We start from the raw sequence: 18,177 nt of genomic DNA, 5'->3' as shown, positions 1-18,177 counted from the left end.
GAATGGAATATAGTACAGGTGTGTAAAAACATAGGACAGATGTGTATTTAAATGTGGTATATCCGTAAGTGAGGAATGTAGGTTGGATGACAGTGTGGTAGTGTGTCATTTTGGTAAATGTATTCTTTAAACTTGGAGATAAACATTTTTATTCTTTTACACAGCAAGTTTCAGAAGAATACACAAAACATTTAACAGAGATTATAGGACAGCAAAAAGACCAGATCTTCTTTTTTCTTTTTTTTTTTTGCGGTACTGGGGATCAAACTCAGGACTTTGTGCTTGCCAAGCAGGCATGGGACCACTGAGCTACATCCCCAGTAAGACTAGATCTTATTATTTCCATTGTACTTTTGTCTCACTGAATTCTTTAAGCTCTCATATTAAGTCTAATTATTTTAGGCCATCATACCCAGTGGAAGAAGTAGAAGAAGAAATTGTTCCAGAAGATGATGCAGAACTAACATTAAATAAAGTGGATGAAGAATTCATGGTATGTGTGTTACTGAACTTTCTGTTCATTTTCACCTTTGAGTTCCTTCCCTCAGTTCCCTCATACTTTCATTTTCTGGAATGCACTATATTTAATTGTTTCTAGAGGGGAAAAGCTTTTAAATACCATGCCAAGTATCAGTGGTTTACAGCTTCAATTAAGTTCATGTTCATGTCCTCTAAGGAATTTTAGCAGATGTTGTTAAACTGTGAAATGATGTATATATCACTAATTACATAAGTAAATATTTTATTAACCACTCATGATTTTGAATAGACTAACAAAGAATTTAAAACAGAAGAATAGAATTTAGGATTAATACATTCTGCCTCAGAAGATTACCATTCATTTCTAAGGAATTCCTTTATGCTTCTCAAATTACGTACAGAAACTTTTAAAATGCTTTTAAATATCCAGCAGTATTTAAGTTGTTTAGCAGCATCTGCACCTTCTTCCATGTTTAACATTTCATCTATGAAGCTAAATAATCGACTCCCTACCACAGATTCAGCTAGTTAAGATGATAGAGATTTTTTTTCTCAAGATAATTTTTTCTCAGAACTAGAAATAGATTTATAATTCTTTCTCAGAACTAGAAATAGATTGACCATAATGTTGTAGAAAGTATACATGTATACAGAAATAGTGGAAAAAACTTTGGTATTTTGCTTTCATCAACCAATTAAAGTTTTTAAATGACTTTTTAAAATCAAAAGGCTGTGGACCAGGGATTTAGCTCAGTGGTTTCCCTGCCTGCTGCGCAAGCACATGGACCTGGGTTCAATCCCCAGTACCAATAAACAAATAAATAAATAAAATCAATAGGCTGTAAATATATTCTGTATTTCAGCTTAAATAAGTTAGTATATACCACAAAAGTGTTAATCACTGAATTCTAATATCAAATGATAAAAAATAATGATTAAATTAATTATACTGTATCCAAACAGAATATTATATTGCCATTAAAAGTTGTTTACAAAGACACATTAGTGACATGAGTTATAACTAATACTATATGTTATAAAATTGACTGAGAAAAAGATTATAAATTTTATATCATGATCTGAATAATATAAAATATGTAAAAGAATTCAATATGTTAATATTAGTTATAAATGGGTAAAAATGTGGGTGATTCTTTTCAGCAGTTTTTTATATTTTCAAAATTTTAACATGTATATATGTATTTATTTTTAGTTTTACTTTATTGTGTGTGAGATGGGGACCGAACCCAGGGTGTCAGGTTTGCTAGGCAAGTTCTCTACCACTGAGCTATATCCCCTGCCCTTTTAACATGTATTTTATCAACAATACAAATAAACATTTTTAACTGTATAAAAAGATGACTCTGCTACTTACAGAAGGAAAGAAACCATTGTAGAATTAGTCCATTTAAAAATATATTTTAAAGCAATAAACTTAAAAGTCAAGGGAAAATATACCTGTTCATTGTGTATTTCTGGAGCATGGTTACGTAGCCAGCAGTGAGTAAGGCCATGGTGGTACAGCAAGTGCAAGAGCTCTAAGGCCGGAAGGAGCTTGGCACAATCAAGGGACTGAGAGGGAAGGTGTCTTAAGAATACCTGAGAAGATGGACCAAGTCCAAAATATTTTGGACATTTTAAGAAGTTTAGACTTTATTTTCTGTACAGTAAATTTTTCCGTTCAAGCTCAGAAATTAAGTCCGCACATATTCCCAATTTTTCACCTGATTTAATCTACACTGATATTTCATCTTGCCTTCTTAATAACTACTTTATAGTTATTAAGTTTATCAACAAATACCTGATCCCAACTTCAAAGACATGTAACTCAAAAGTACTAATTGAGAGAGAAAAAAACCTCCCCACTCTCTGGGAGCAGAAAGCATTTCTAGTTTAGCTCATTATTACATCTCCAGCTTATTGTGCAGGGCCTAGTGCATAGAAGGCAGCCTCTTTACACATGTTTTTTCCCAACCATGAAGTAAAGACCTACTATCCTAAGAACACAATAAAGGCCTATCTTGGAGGGGTTGTCTCTTAAGTTACATTTTCTTGTATCATGTCTCTTGATTTTTTTTCTTTCCTTTCTTCCTTATCATATTATTCTATGAAGTCATCTTTTATGTGTCTCATCCTTTTTGTGAAGGAGAGCTGCCTCAGTGCTGAAAAGCATTTTAAGTGTGGCATGTTAATTCTGTTGCCAGAGTTTGCTAGGTGGCCGAAAGGTGATGAGAATCATTTCTGACAGTCAAAGTTCTGCTGTAATCATTTAGAAACTAGGAACTTTCATTTTTGTACTGACCAGAATAAGATAGGACACGCTGATTTTTTTTTTTTTTAAGTATTGGTCATGTCACAGAATATTTGGACTTGCTATAAGTAATCATATTCATAGTAATTGGTAGTAAGAGAATTTAAAAGGTGCAAATTAGAAATTTGAAGAAATGGTAGGAAACTGTTATATCTTCTGAATTACTGAGATGAGAATCTTAATTTATTTTAAAACTTTTTTCTAAGCCAGGTTATAGTCGAATTCCTTTTGAATGACCTCTTAATAATATTCAGTAACTTAAATGTTTTTTGTATGTATTAGCCTGGGTTCTCCAGAGAACAGAACCAATACACACAAACCCACACACACACACACACACCCGCATGCACATCTTTATAGAGAGATAATTATTATAAAGAATTGGCTCCTGTGGTTATGGAGGGTTAGTAATCCCAAGATCTACATTTGGCAAAGTATTGACCCAAGAGATCTGGTAATATAGTTCTAATTAGAATCTGAAGGCCTTAGAAATAGGAGAGTCAAGTTGATGATGTCAGTTTCAGTTTGAATCTGAAGGCAAGGGAAGACTTATGTCCTAGTTCAAAGATAAGCAGAGATGTAAATTATCTCTTAGCCTTTTTGTTCTAATCTATACCTTTAATAGATTGAATGAGGCCTACCCACATTCAGAAGGGCAGTCTACCTTAGTCAGCCTACTGACTCAAATATCTCATCTGAAAGTACCCTCACAGGCACAACCTGAATAATATTTATCCACATATCTAGGTATTCCATGCCCAAATCAACACAAAATTAATGATCACATGTCCACCCCTTGCAATTTGGCATCCATACACATCTTCTTAAATCATACTTAATCTCCTAATAAAGACAATAATAAAGTCATAATTCTTCCAAATTAGATACAGTTATCCTTCATACAAAAGATAATGTACTATCCTCTTCCCCAGAAGAGGCCACCTTGAGTGATAGATATTCTTGACATTTTATAACTTAAATACTATGATGTAAAACTAACATTCTTACATATTATGACGTAAAGTTAGTACATCTTATGTGATAAAGCCCTGAAGGAGGGAAGAAAACTAAAATATTTACATACAAATATAATTCATAACAAAATAAGGAGGAAATGGTCATGACAAAGCAACTTTATAACTACCTTGTTTCACTCTCCATTCTATGTTGTCTTTCCCTTAGCAAGAACTAGAGCTGATTGTGGTTCTCCTGACTGGGGTGACCCAAACCTTCATTCCTGAAGGGTCTGGAGCTGAACTATCCTGTGTAGACTGAGTTGTTCTAGTTTCCCATTGACCTAATCACAGGCAGTAGTATACCAAGAAATCTGGAACAATTCTCCAAGTGGAAGTGTTTACCAACTAACACTCATTTGTTGGTTGGTTGGTTTTTTCCAAGATCATATGGCTGGAACTACTCAGACTCCGTATTTACTGTATATTAGGTAGATGGTTGCCTCACATTTATTATCCAACTCCCCACCCTGCATCCATTTGGTTTATAGGTCAGGACCAGTGTGGAATCCATCTGAACTATGCTTTTAAATAGACTTAAGGGCCAAAGGGCCAAAGCCTAAGCAGTATTGGTAACCATTATTTACCTCATCAAGTTTGAGCATAAAAGACTTGTAAAAAGTATGCATCATTGTGATTGATCCCTGGAGCAAATGAGGCTCTTTTGTGTCTGGTGGTCTTTCATTCTTATCCATTTCAGTCATGTTGCACAAAAATTCTATAAATGATTTCCACTGTCTCAGAAGTACCACTTGGAGTTGTTTTCTCCTATTTTTATCTTTATCCATAGTTGAGCATCATGGCTCCTTTCCTTCACCTCCCTTTTTCTTTCTTCAGTGACTGAAAAAAAAACAAAAAAAACCTGTTAAATAGCACCATCAAAACTTCAAAGAACGTATAAGCTGTTAAGCATGTGTTTATTAGGATTTTAAATACACTTTGCTGAACCAGCCTTTATATCAAGCTTAGTACAGCTTAGTATAGTATGTGAAAGCTAGAAATAATTCTTTATAATATTTTTATAATTTTAACTTTTTAAAATTTTCCTAAGGAAGAAGAGACGGATAATGAAGAAAACTTTATTGATCTGAACATTTTAAAGGCCCAGACCTATCGCTTGGTAAGTTTTATTGGCTATACATAAGACCAACAAACAATCAATGTAGCCTACTGGAAATCTAAAAGAATAGAAACCATTGTTAGACACTATTTTATGTATTATTTGAAAAATAGCTTTGAAAATTGTTTTCCTGTGTATAAAATGTTACAATTACAGCAATAATAAAAAATCCAGAGGGGTGAGAAGCAGCCTCCTATCTATACCATTAAAATCAACACAGTGCAGGCTGGAGATTTAGCTCAGTGGTTCCGGCGCCTGCCTCGTAAGCACAAGGTCCTGAGTTCGATCCCCAGTACCAAAAAAAAAAAATCAACACAGTGCTTCTCATGCAAACTGGAAATAATTAATTTGATTGCATTTTTTACTATAGAAAAACAAATTATTTTATTTCAAGTTATTTTCTATTAAAATAGGCCAGGATTGAATGATCTTGATTATAGAACAATACTTAAATTGTAATTCTTTGAAATAAAATGAATTGTACTAAGACTGGTGTATAGATGTGTAGTAAGACATTGTTTTAATACATTTTTTACTGTGTTTAAAATGTATGAAATCAGTCTATAAAAGTACACTCCCGATGAGATATTTCAAGTGTACATATTGAATTTTTGCATTTTCTATATGTGTATATTTCAATAAAGTATATACCCATGTACCCTCAAAAATACATATGTAATGTATTATTTGTCCTTTACTTAATTTTTTTTGTCAGAATCCTCAAGTTTGAATCTCGTTTTGATTTTCTGTCATGAAGACTTCCTTGACCACCCTACCCCAAGCTCATCATTTTATTGATTGTTTATTGCCTTAGTATCAGTAATTTTCATTATTTGTGTGTGTGTGTGTGTGTGTGTGTTTCTGTCTGCCTGTCTGTCTGTCCATTGGCCAGCTTGAGATGTACCATAACATTGTGGCTAACTTGCCCAGTGTATGACTAGAATTCTAATCTTGGGCAAATATGTGAATTTCTTTGCCTCACCCTCTTCATCTGTGCAAATGAAAATGTCACCCTTTTCATAAGATTTTTAAAGATCAAAAGAGTTACTGCATATAAAGCATTAGAGCAATATCTGTCGCATACAAAGTGTTCAATATATGTTAGCAAAAACTAATACCACACCTTTCCTGTGATTCCCTGTCAAATCTGACTAAGCTCCTTCATAATGAAGATAACTATCTCTTTTTATGTTCCTTATAATGTAAAATACAAGGTATTGAATAAATACTTCTTAAATGAATGAAGGTATTTTAATTGATTAATAGAAAATTATATCAGAATAATGTTAACATTTGAATCAAACAAGTAAACTGCAATTGTAACTATCTTATATTTGCAAATAATTTTGTAGTTTTAAAATTATTTTAAAATACTTCCTTCTACTGACTTTGTGAGGTAATTGGGTAGATATTGTTATCTCCTCTTTACGAATATAACCATGAGACAGTTTAATCCTTCCTTCCTTCCTTCCTGCCTCTCTCTTCTTTCTTCCCCCCTTTCTTTCTTTCTTCTTTCTTTCTATTCTTTCTTCCTCCCTCTCTCTCTTTCTTTCTTTTCTTTTATTCCTTTCTTCCTTTCTTCTCAGGGTATGGCTATGTAGTGCAGACTGGCCTTGAACTCAATATGTAGCCCATGCTGGCCTCGAACTCACAGTAATCCTCCTGCCTCAGGCTCACCAGTGCTAGGATTACAGGCATGGGCCACCACATCCAGAAGTTTAATCTTTTAAAAAGCTAATATATTATAGTACATAAATTTGAAATGTTTTTCTAAACTTCAAGTCTACTGTTTTTTTCTTTACCTCAACAGGAGTTCAACAAGGTAGATATGGTTTGATTCCTACCTTGAGCGAGTACGACATAGTGTTGGTACTTATATAATATATATGTTAAAGTCTGAGAACAAGAGCAAGTAGAGATGTAGCCACAGTTATTCTCAGAAAGAAACTGTCATTTTGTTATTAAACATTCTGTTGACAATGTAGAAGTTTATGAAGCCTTTGGAGTCCCCCAGAAAAAACAGTTTAAGTATTGGAAAGGATCAAAGTAATTTAATGTGTCATTACCATTTCTCCCTGTTTCTGTTGGTCCTAATTTTAATTTATCATCTCAAACTATTTGAGAAAGGGTTTTCTTCCTACCCTACGTCTGCCTTTTATCTTAAGTATTAGATCTTCTGGATAAAGCTTATAGAGTATACTGGTATACCCTTTATTGTTAAAACTTTGGTTACATTTTCACAAGAGGAAGAAATCTGAACACCAGGTGTTTGTGGATGGTTGACCATGAAGTACTAATGAAACAGAAAACCTTTTCATATTTTAAAAAATCTGGCAGGCTTATAGTATTGCCCACGAAAGCCTTTTGCCTGAGACAGCTGTGTCTAACTCCACCTTATGATGGCTTGTGGTACTCTTTCCTCAAGACAGAATTGTTATATAGGTTAGTAACATAGACTTAAGATCGAGATTCCATATAGCAGGTGGACTTGCAGATCAGAAGAAATAGCACTTTAGTAAAGTTAAACATGATGAAAATTTTCACTAGTAAGAGAATGATACTTGCTGTCCAGGAAACTGATATACTTGTGTATGTGACTATGTAGTCCCAGCAATGTATGGGACTTTGTATCTTTCCTTTCCTGTGGCTTTTAAACAATAGAATCTTCTACAATCACTCAGTAACTACCCTCTTACCCATCTTTACTTTTGACAGACTCTGGCATTGTATTATATTAATTACTGGTCTGTTTATTGTTAGTCTCAACCACTAGAATGTAATCTCTACAGCACAAGCTTTTGCACTGGCTTTTTTTCTTCTATGCCTGGTGTATAGAAGCTACTCAGTAATCAATAATATTGAATGAATACATGATTGAGTGTATAATATTTTCTATTTGCAATTTTAGAGGCAAGGTATAGTTTAATCTTCGCAGAGAAAAGAACTTTAAAATACTGTTTCTTCTATGTATCATGTAGGATATGAAGGGAGAAATCTATGTTTATTCATTCCTTTCATTAAAGTGAAGTCTAGACCCTGAAAATTGTGTTCTTAAGTGTCTTGATAGTCCAAGAATCAGGGATACACAGGCATTTTCCCTAGATGAGGTAAAATGAAGCTAGAGGAAAATGCAAACAAAAGACATGTCACAGGTTATGTTCTCTGGAAGCAGAGGTGACAGAGTTTGGTATATAAGATATTTATTAGAAACAGCCACCTGTGAAAGGGGGTAGAAACCAGAATCAGGCAGAGAAGTCTGGTTTGATACAGGCCAGACAAAAAGACTTAGCCAATCTTTCAAGGAGCTCTGGAGCAAGTGTTTGCCCACTTGGCTCAGGCCCTGGAGGCAAGCTCTGCTAGGAAGGGCATATTTCAACTCGAAGTGGCTCTTTGCAGGTGGGATAAACTCTGAGGGAGCTGACAGCAGGAGGCTGTCTGCTGGCCACGTTCCCTGCAGCTGGGCAACAAATCCTTCAGAGAGGTCCTGGTGACCCATCCTCTTTAATACCCCAAGATATCTGAAGCCTGTTACTTTGTGAAGGTTTATAAAGAGATACTCTCCACCCATTGATTAAACTTAACTGACTGCCTAGGGAGATCATGGCACAAGAGTAGTGTTTCTGAGCACTGAAAAAAGAGAAGTTTCTTCCTGATGGAAGTGATGAAATTGGCTTGGGAAGTAGATGCATTTCACAACATTATTTACTTGGAGATTTAAAAAATGTATTTAAGGCCATTCTTACTGTGTAATTTTCCCCTTTAATTTCTTTACTCCAGTTATGATTTTACCAAACATGAAACTTTTCAGGAAACAACTGCAATTATGATGCAATGTGTCATCTTCCGAAATGTCACCTGTAGGTTAATTATTTTAATTTTGAGATAGCATCTCTTAGAATGAATGGATGTTAGGCTGCAAAGGTAGCCTACAAAGTTCCGCTTTCTCGGCATCTCTAATTCCTGAACATCTTAAAATCTGGAATTTACAAAGTCACCCTTAGAGTGACAAGACAGAAGACACTAGTGCTGAATTGAAGTTAGTAGTTGTCGCAGTTAGGCGTATGGTACAATGTTCAGAGCTGTAGAGGGTGAAGCAAAGAAGGAGGCTGGTGGCAGTGTGTTAGCCAGGTGTGTTGGTCATTTCTCTCTTTGTGAAGTGTGTCAATTGGGAAGACTGCCTGCACATTTCTGGTAGCTATGCTCTATTATGAGTGGTCTCTGTAGCTCCCCTTTCCATTGTGAAACTCAACAGAATCAGAGCAACTCTGTTCTGGCAGCATAATGCAGATGTGTCATTCTCTCCCAGTGAAGAAAAGATGAGAGGGGGCCATGTGCTCTCTCAATTCTATTTTTAAATGCCCATCACTTTATTTCAAAACATTTTTTTCAAACATGCCATAGATACTATTCTTCCTTGAGATGCTAAATTTGAGGTTTTAGAAACCAAATCCTGAGCGGTACAGCATAAAACTAAGTATCTCAAAAGGTTTAAACACAATTGGTTTTTAATTACTTAGCAAAAACTCATTGTACCAAGATTGAGAGACTTTTTAGCTTAAAAAGCAGAAACTGAAAGGAAGTAACAATGTAAACATAGAATAAAAACATTTCAGTTTTAGAATGTCATCTAGGCAAGTCTGCAATATGGTAATCAAAGAAGGAAAAAGGGGGATCTGCTTGGGTTAGTACCTTAAATACTTTAAATTTTCTGCATTTTAAATATGATTTAGACCTTTCTTCTGGACAAAAATGTTCTTTTTGAGCCATAAAGTCTATAAAAACTGTTTCAAACATAGTTGGCTCCATAGCTTACCATTGGTTCTGACTCTTGCTTGAGGAAAGTACTCTTCCTTCTTCCCTGAAGTACTTGCCTGGTAGACCTCCAGTCGGTGTTCTGAGAGAAGTGCATGGTTGGCATTTCCCAGGAGAAATTATTTAAATGCCTCACATTTGAGTGTGACAGAACACATTATAACTGAGCAAATCCTTTTATTTCTCTGTAACTAACCTGCATCACCTCCATCAGTTTTACATCTGGAGTTGAATAGGAAATGTGGGCTAGAAAAAATACTGCTTCTTACTGCTCAGAGGACGCTCAAACAGTAGATATTTTGGGGCCTAAATGACAGTTATGCTTAATCTTTAATGTAGCCTTTGAATCCACACTTGAAATAAAAGAGACCTTATTTACATCTTGGCTTCATTGTGGGTTTAGCAAGGAATAGGAAGCAAGGGGTTTTAAGGTCTCCTCTAGACCTTCAAGGTAGGTACTGCAGCCTCAGTTAAAATCCTAACTGTGTGTCACTAGGCACATTACTGCAGTAAGTTAATTAACTTCTCTGTGACTCTGCTTTCTTATCTGTAACATGTGGACCCAATCCTTCCCAGACTCATTTTGAGGTTAACACAATCTAACTTGTGGAACAGTACCTGCCATGGTGCTGATATACAGTATGTACTTTATGCATTCCTTATTTTGTATAATTTTCCACCTTTCCTAGAGAGTGGAATTCATTACCTACATTCTTATGTGCATAGAAAGAAGCCTTAATCTCTCAATATTAAAAGTCCTTAGATTGCCACCAGTATTTTTGAATAAGAAGCTTACACGGGATACAAGTTATCAAGAAACTTGCATTTCAGTGTAAATTAGGAAGGCCTAGTGATGTCATAGTTTTATTTTTATAATCTGTCCTAGGGATTATTAGTGAAGGACCATTAGATAAAATTTCAGTCATGCAAAGTCTCTTCTGTAGAAATGACTGAGGAGAATATGAAAAGTATAAAATATATGTACATTATGAAATATGATTTTTTTCATGCATCATTTGAAAGCTGACATTCTTCAAAAAACATAGGTTATAGTTCCTGAATCAATAGTAAGAGCAGATATTTATTATACAGTTAAGTGTATTAGATAGGTACCCAGAATATGTACATATCTTTAGTCCTCTGTAAGCCACATTCCTTAAGACTACCCAGTTCTCACAACTCCTCATTGGCACCCACCCTGGCAGTGTTAGTGCTTCCAATATCTGATTTTCATCCAGAACGTCTAGGTAATCACCCTGACCTGTGGATGCTGCCTTTGAAAAATGTGTGATACTCATCCCTTCAGCTGTCTTTCAAGGCCAGATTCTTTCATTACCTGTTAGGACAGTAATTTTCTAGATCTACATGGTCTTTCATCTTTCACTCCCAACCCCACCCTTTTCCAAATGCTTTACCTTACTTCTCCCTCTAATTTACCAACACATGACTTGTCAGATCATTTGGAATTCGAATTTGGTAACTTTTGAGGCTTTTTACTGCTTGTAGAGTCATTTACATAGATTAAAAAACAATAAAATTTTGATCACCTTTTCCGATCCTTAGCAATTTGACAACTGTCCACATAGCCAACTTTGTTGTCTTCCACAAACCCTTTAATTCCATTTAGAGCCCCCTCATAGGCTTCCAAACATCTTGTGAGCACATCTCCTCCTATCTTATTCTTCTCTTTTCTTTGCCTTTTATCTAAAACAGCTTCTTATTGTCTCTCTGGTTCTCAAATGTTCAAAAGTTCAGCTTAAATTCTACCTCCTCAGTGATAACCTTCCCTTATCACATCAGCCCCATCTACTTCTACCACCAGAAATTTACAACTCAAAAACCTTTATGAAACATAAATGGAATGCTTTTGCATTTTGTTTTCCTCACTGTTCTTATACTAGAGCTGTACGTGGCATGTTACAGGCACTAAATAAATATATATCAGATAAATAAATGAAGCCATTGTACCTTGCCTAGAACTCTTCTTTACCTCTTCTCTGGTTTGGAGGAAAAAAATTCACATTCCTTGACCTAGATTTTAAGATCTCTCATATTATATTTCTTTTTTTGCTCTCCAATATTCACCTTTCTAAGTCCCAAGTGTCTCTTGTGATTTTTATAAGCCATATTCATTCCAATTTCAGTATTTTGGCTTATTCTATTTTCCTCACTGTAAATACTGGCTTGCCTCTTTTCTCCTTTTCTATATACATCTTTATGAGGCTAAATTTAATCTTACTATTTCATTAAAATGGACTTCTTTCTGTGATTGAAACTATTTACCACCTTATGAGCTACATTTTGAAAGTTAAACTTAGTTTTACCTACTAATTGAAAAAATTTATTCTTTTTAAAAGTGAAATATGTTCCTTTTTTGTTCTTATTAAATTATTTTATTGGAAGATTTTAGGTATAAAACACAATTTCATTTCTCATTGGGAATTGTATCTTTACATAATACATCTTGGTTCTTAGTTTTTCCCCATTCCTAGCCCTCCACCCCCTCCACGATTCCATATTTACAAGACTTTATTTCCATTTCCCATCGTTTTTCCTTTCCCTTCTTTCCTTTCCCCTGCCCCCCCCACTACCTCTACCCCTTTAGACCTTTTCTTCCTATTTTGCATTATCGATTATTCATTCTAATCATTGGTACATTTTAGGTATACAATATAAAGACATTCATCATTGGAAATTTGCACCTTTACATATTCTCTCTTGATTCTTATTTTTCACCCTTCCCCAGCCCTCCCTTCAACCCCTCCATTCCTCCCTATTTACAAAGATTTTGTTCCTGTTTTTCCATTTTCTCATATTTATCCCATTCCCTTCCATCTTTTCCCCTAGCCCTCCCACTTCCTTCCCCTTTGCCCCTTTTCTTCCTATTTCACATTACCTATTATACATTTTAGTCCTTGATTACACTTTCAGTTTCTCACACTGGAGAAACTATTTGTTATTTATACATGTGTGCCCTGTTTATTTGACTTAAGAGTATCACCTCAATGTGCATCCACTTAGCTATAAATGTCTCTAATTTCTCATTTTTTATGGCTGAGTAGTACTCCATTTTATTAAAAAACCACATTTTCTTTATCCAGTCTCCAGTTGATGGGCATTTGGGCTGTTTCCAAGATTTAGCTATTACAAATTGTGCTGCTATGAACATGGGTGCACATATATCACTGTGGTATGATTCTTTTAATTCCTTGGGGAAGATCCCCAGCAGTGGAATAGCGGGGTCAAAAGGGACTTCCAGTCCTAGTTCTTTGAGGTATCTCCACACTGATTTCCACAGTGGTTGCATCAGTCTACAATCCCACCAGCAGTGGAGCAGGGTTCCTCTTTCCGCACAGCCCTGCCAGCATTTGTTATTGGTTGATTTCATGATAGCAACCATTCTTTCTGGAGTGAGGTGGAATCTCAGCCTTGTTTTCATTTGCATCTCTCAAATGACCAGTGATGTTGAACATTTTTTCATGTATTCATTTGCTATTTCTACTTCTTTGTCTGAGAAATGTGTGTTCATTTCAGATGCCCATTTTCAGATTGGGTCTTTAAATTTGGGAGGTCTGATCTTTTTAAGTTCTTTATAGATTCGAGATAGTAGACCTTTGTCTGAGGAAAAGCAGGTGAAGATTTTTTCCCACATTGTGGATTGTCTCTTCACACTGTCTCTTTCTCTTGCTGTGCAGAAGCTTTTTAATAAGAAGAGATCCCATTTCTTGATTGTTTGTGCAAGTTCCCAGGCAACTGAGGTTTTGTTCATAAAGTCTTTTCCTACACTCATGTCTTCAAGAGTTCTACCTAACCTCTGTTTCAACTGGTTCAGAGTTTCTATTTTAATATTTAGATCTTTAATCCGTTTCAATTTTAGTTTAGTGCATGGCGAGAGATATAGGTCTAGCTTTAATCTTTGGCAAGTTGAAAACCAATTTTTCCAGCCCCATTTATTAAAGAGGCTATCTTTCCTCCAGTGAGGGTGTTTGGCTCCTTTGTCGAAGATGAGATGACTGAGTGTATCTGGCGTTGTTTGCATCTTCTAATCTGCTCCACTGGTCCTCAGGTCTGTTTCTTTGCCAGTACCCTGCTGTTTTTATCACAGTATGTTTGTAGTAGAGTTGCAGGTTGGGGATTGTGATATCCCCTGCCATGTCTCTGTTACCTAGAATTGCTTTTGCTATTCTGGGTCTCTTCTTGTTCCAAATGAATTTTTGGATTATTTTCTCAAGGTCCATGAAGTTTGCTGCTGGGATCTCATTTGGAATTGCATTAAATCTATATAGCAGTTTTGGAAGCATGGCCATTTTCACTATATTAATCCTTCCTACCCAGGAGCAGGGTATGTCTGTCCATTTTCTGATATCATCTTCAATCTCTCTTTTCAAAGTGCTATAGTTTTCAGAGAAGAGGTCTTTGATTTCTTTTGTTAGGTTGATTCCTAGGTATTTGAGTTTTTCGGATGCTATTGTGAAAGGAATTATTTGCCTTATTTCTCTCTCAGTGAGTCTGTCATTGGTGTAGAGGAAAGCTATTGATTTTTGTGTGTTGACCTTGTAACCAGCTACTTGACTGAATTTGGTTATTAAGTCTAGAAGACTTTTGGTGGAGTTCTTGGGGTCTTCTATATAGAGTATCATGTCATCTGCAAATAATGACAGTTTGACTTCTTCATTACCTATCTTTATTCCTTTTATTTCTTTCTCTTGTCTAATTGTCGTGGCTAATGTTTCCAGAACTATATTGAACAAGAGCAGTGATAGTGGACATCCTTGTCTTGTTCCTGATTTGAGTGTGAAGGATTTCAGGTTTTGACCATTTAGTATGATATTGGCTGTTGGTTTTTCATAGATGGCTTTTATCAGTTTGAGGTAGAGACCATCTATTCCAATTTTTAGTAGGGTTTTTATCATAAATGCATGTTGGATTTTGTCAAATGCTTTTTATGCATCTATGGAGATAATCATATGGTTTTTGTCCTTGGCTCTATTGATATAGTGTATTACATTGATTGATTTGCATATATTGAAACATCCCTGCATCCTTGGGGTGAATCCCACTTGATCAGGGCATACGATCTTCTTGCTGATCTTCTGCATTCTATTTGCCAGTATCTTATTAAGGATTTTTGCATCTATGTTCATTAGTGAGATTGGCCTATAGTTCTCTTTTTCAGTTGGGTCTTTCTCTGCTTTGGGGATCAAGGTGATGCTTGCTTCCAGGAATGAATTTGGGAGTATTGCTTCCCTTTCAATTTCATTGAAGAGTTTAAACAGTAGTGGCAGCAGTTCCTCTCTAAATGTCTTGTAGAATTCAGCAGTGAAGCCATCAAGGCCCGGGCTTTTCTTAGGTGATAAGTTTTTAATTACATTTTCAATTTCATTGGTTGATATTGGGTTGTTTAGAATTTTTAGGTCTTCTTCATTCAACTTTGGTAATTCATATGTATCTAGAAATTTGTCCATTTCTTCTGTGTTTTCCATCTGATTGGCGTATAGGTTCTGGAAGTAGGTACTGATGATCCTCTGGATTTCTACTGGGTCTGTTGTAATTTCACCCTTTTCATTCTTAATTGCATGGATTTGGGCCTTTTCTTTCTTTTATCTGATAAGGTTGGCTAAGGGTTTGTCAGTTTTGTCGATTCTTTCAAAGAACCAACTCTTGGCTTCATTGATTTTTTTGTATCATTCTCTTAGTCTCCATTGCATTGATTTTTCCTCTGATCTTTATGATTTCCTCCCTTGTATGACTTCTGGGGTTGTCCTGGTCTTCTTTTTCTAGAAGCTTGAGGTGCAGCTTCAGCTTATTTAATTGAGCTCGTTCTGTTTTCCTAATATGCGTATTCACTGCTATGAATTTCCCTTGTAAGACTGCTTTCATTGTGTCCCATAGATTCCGATATGTTGTATTGTCATTGTCATTTAATTGAATGAACTGTCTGATTTCTTCATTAATTTCCTCTGTGACCCATTGGTTATTCAGAAGTATGTTGTTCAATTTCCACGTGTTTATGAAATTTTTTGAGTTTCTTTTGCTATGGATCTCCAGTTTCATCACAGTATGGTCTGATAATATACAGGGGATAACTTCACTTCCTTTGCACTTACTTAAACATGTTCTATGTGTGAGTATGTTGTCTATTTTGGAGAATGACCCATGTGCAGCTGAGAAGAATGTGTATTCTGATTTTGTGGGGTGGAAAACTCTGTTAACATCTGTTAAGTTCATTTGTTCAAGAGTTCGATTGAGTTCTAATATTTCATTAATTTTTTGTCTAGTTGATCTATCTATTTGTGACAGTGAGGTGTTGAGGTCCCCCACTACAATTGTATTAGTGCATATATGACTTTTCATGTCTGTTAGTATTTGTTTTATATAGTTGGGCGCAGTAGCGTTTGGTGCATAGATATTTATGATTGTCATCTCTTCCTCTTGGATTGTTCCCTTTACAAGGATGTAGTGTCCTTCTTCGTCTCTCTTAGTCAGTGTTGGTTTGAAATCTACTTGACCTGCAAGGAGGATAGCTACTCCTGCTTTTTTTCGGTTCCCATTGCATGGAGTATTGTTTTCCACCCTTTAACTTTCAGTCTGAGTTTCATTTTGAATTAAGTGTGTTTCTTGTGTGCAGCATATTGTTGGATTTTGCTTCTTGACCCATTCTGCCAGTCTCTTTCTTTTGATTGGTGAATTGAGTCCATTAACGTTGATGGTTATAACTGAAATGTATTGACTTGCCATTGTCATGACTTTTTCTTTTTGTTGGGTTCTCCCCGTCTACATTTAATTTCTTGTCATGCCAGATGGGTTCATTCTGCTTTGCTTCCTGGGGTTGTGATCCTCAATGTCTGTTCCTAGGATATTGTGTAAAATTCTTTGGAGTGCTGGTTTGGTATTCATGAAGTTCCTAAGGTGCTCTTTGTCATGAAAGTATCTTATTTCTCCATCAATTTTGAAAGATAGTTTTGCAGGGTACATCAATCTGGGCTGGAGGCTGTTTTGTTTTAGGGCTTGGAATATGTCACTCCAAGCTCTTCTTGCCTTGATGGTTTGTGTTGAGAAGTCTGCTGTGATTCTGATGGGCTTTCCTTTGTAAGTGATTTGTTTCTTTTCTCTAACTGCTTGCAGAACTTTGTTCTGGGTTTCTGGAATCTTAACTATGTGTAGATTTTTTTGATCAAGGCTATTTGGAGTCCTATATGCCTCACTTATCTGCATGTCAAGTTCTTTTCCCCTGCTTGGGAAGTTTTCTGCCATTACTTCTGTGAAGTTTTTTTATGTCACCTGCACTCTCTCCGGTTTCTTCATTGACTCCAGTCAGTCTTATGTTATTCTTCTTTGCATTGTCTAGCAGCTGCTTGATTGATTTCTCATGTTCCCTTATAATTTTGAAACAATTTTTCTTTTCCGGGTCATTAATTGCAATCTTATCTTCTATATCTGAAATTCTGTCCTCACATTGGCTCATTCTGCTGTGTAGACTTGCAATGGAGTTTTTCATGTCCTGGAAATCTATTTGCATCTGTTTTATGGATTCCATTTGTTTCCTATGTTGGAATTCCATCATGTTCCTGAGCTCCTCTCTAGATTTATTAATCATGTCTTGCACTAGGAGCACAATCTCTGTTGTTATGTGAGAAATTATTTCTGATTTCATTTTTTCCAGACCCCCTTTTGTTGCCAGTTCAGTGGGTCCAGGTGGTTGAGTATCAGAGTGTTCCATCTCATTTCCCTTTGGGGTTGCTGTAGGTGATGTGGAAGTCTGGTTTTGAGATTTGTTTACATGTTTTCTCATTTCGACTGGGGGGTGGGGGGGTGCTGTTGTCCCCGGTGAGGATCACCTCCTCTGAGCTGGGAGAGGTAGGACAGGTGGGACAGGGGCCGGAAACGGTGGTAGGGATGGTGGCCCATTAGGCCCTTCATCTGGGCTGGGAACAGTGGGAGGGATGGTGGCCAGGAAGCCCCTTCCTCTGGACCAGGACCAGTAGGACGGTGGCTCAGAAGCCCCTACCTCTGGGCCGGGAGCGGCGGGAGGGATGGTGGCCTGGAAGCCCCTTCCTCTGGTCTAGGAGTGTGGTGACAGAAGCCGGCCCAAAAGCCCTTTCCTCTGGGCTGGGAGCAGCGGGAGGGATGGTGGCTGGGAAGCACCTTGCTCTGTAACAGGAGCAGTGGGACAGTGGCTCAGAAGCCCCTACCTCTGGGCTGGGAGTGGCGGGATCCAGTACCGTGGTTTGGTGGTCTAGTGTCCTCTGTGTCTTTGTAGTGGAACCAGGTGGCTTTACAGAGGATGGGGGGGTGGGGTTGTCCAGTGGATTCCTGCCGGGGTGCAGGCTGATTCTGAGTGTTCTGTGTGACTCATGACCTCGGTAGGGCGTCTGCATACCTGTCTGTCTGCAGCGGGCAGATTAGGTGTGTTCCGCGCGACTCTTGACCTTGGTAGGGCT

General features: G+C 36.7%; 1 protein-coding gene and 1 long non-coding RNA gene across 2 annotated transcripts in view; one reads left to right on the top strand and one right to left on the bottom strand.

Moving 5' to 3' along the window:
- Nucleotides 1-18,177, top strand: part of Ift57 (intraflagellar transport 57) — a 66,775-nt gene that overhangs the window by 6,659 nt on the left and 41,939 nt on the right. The window contains exons 4-5 of the mRNA XM_004835762.4: nt 403-493; nt 4,856-4,924. Of these exons, the coding sequence (XP_004835819.1) occupies nt 403-493; nt 4,856-4,924 (160 nt within the window). The remainder of the gene's footprint in view (nt 1-402; nt 494-4,855; nt 4,925-18,177) is intronic.
- The window catches only part of LOC147830443 (uncharacterized), a 90,117-nt gene continuing 73,403 nt past the window's right edge, over nt 1,464-18,177 (bottom strand). The window contains exon 3 of the long non-coding RNA XR_015452657.1: nt 1,464-4,644. This is a non-coding gene — a long non-coding RNA (uncharacterized LOC147830443). The remainder of the gene's footprint in view (nt 4,645-18,177) is intronic.

Source organism: Heterocephalus glaber, unplaced genomic scaffold (assembly GCF_053883595.1).
Source record: "Heterocephalus glaber isolate CG9 unplaced genomic scaffold, H.glaber_assembly_v1.0 deba00000122, whole genome shotgun sequence".
NCBI classification, from domain to species: domain Eukaryota; kingdom Metazoa; phylum Chordata; class Mammalia; order Rodentia; family Bathyergidae; genus Heterocephalus; species Heterocephalus glaber.
Note: the sequence above shows the minus strand (reverse complement) of the source record. Positions and strands in the feature narration are given on the sequence as shown.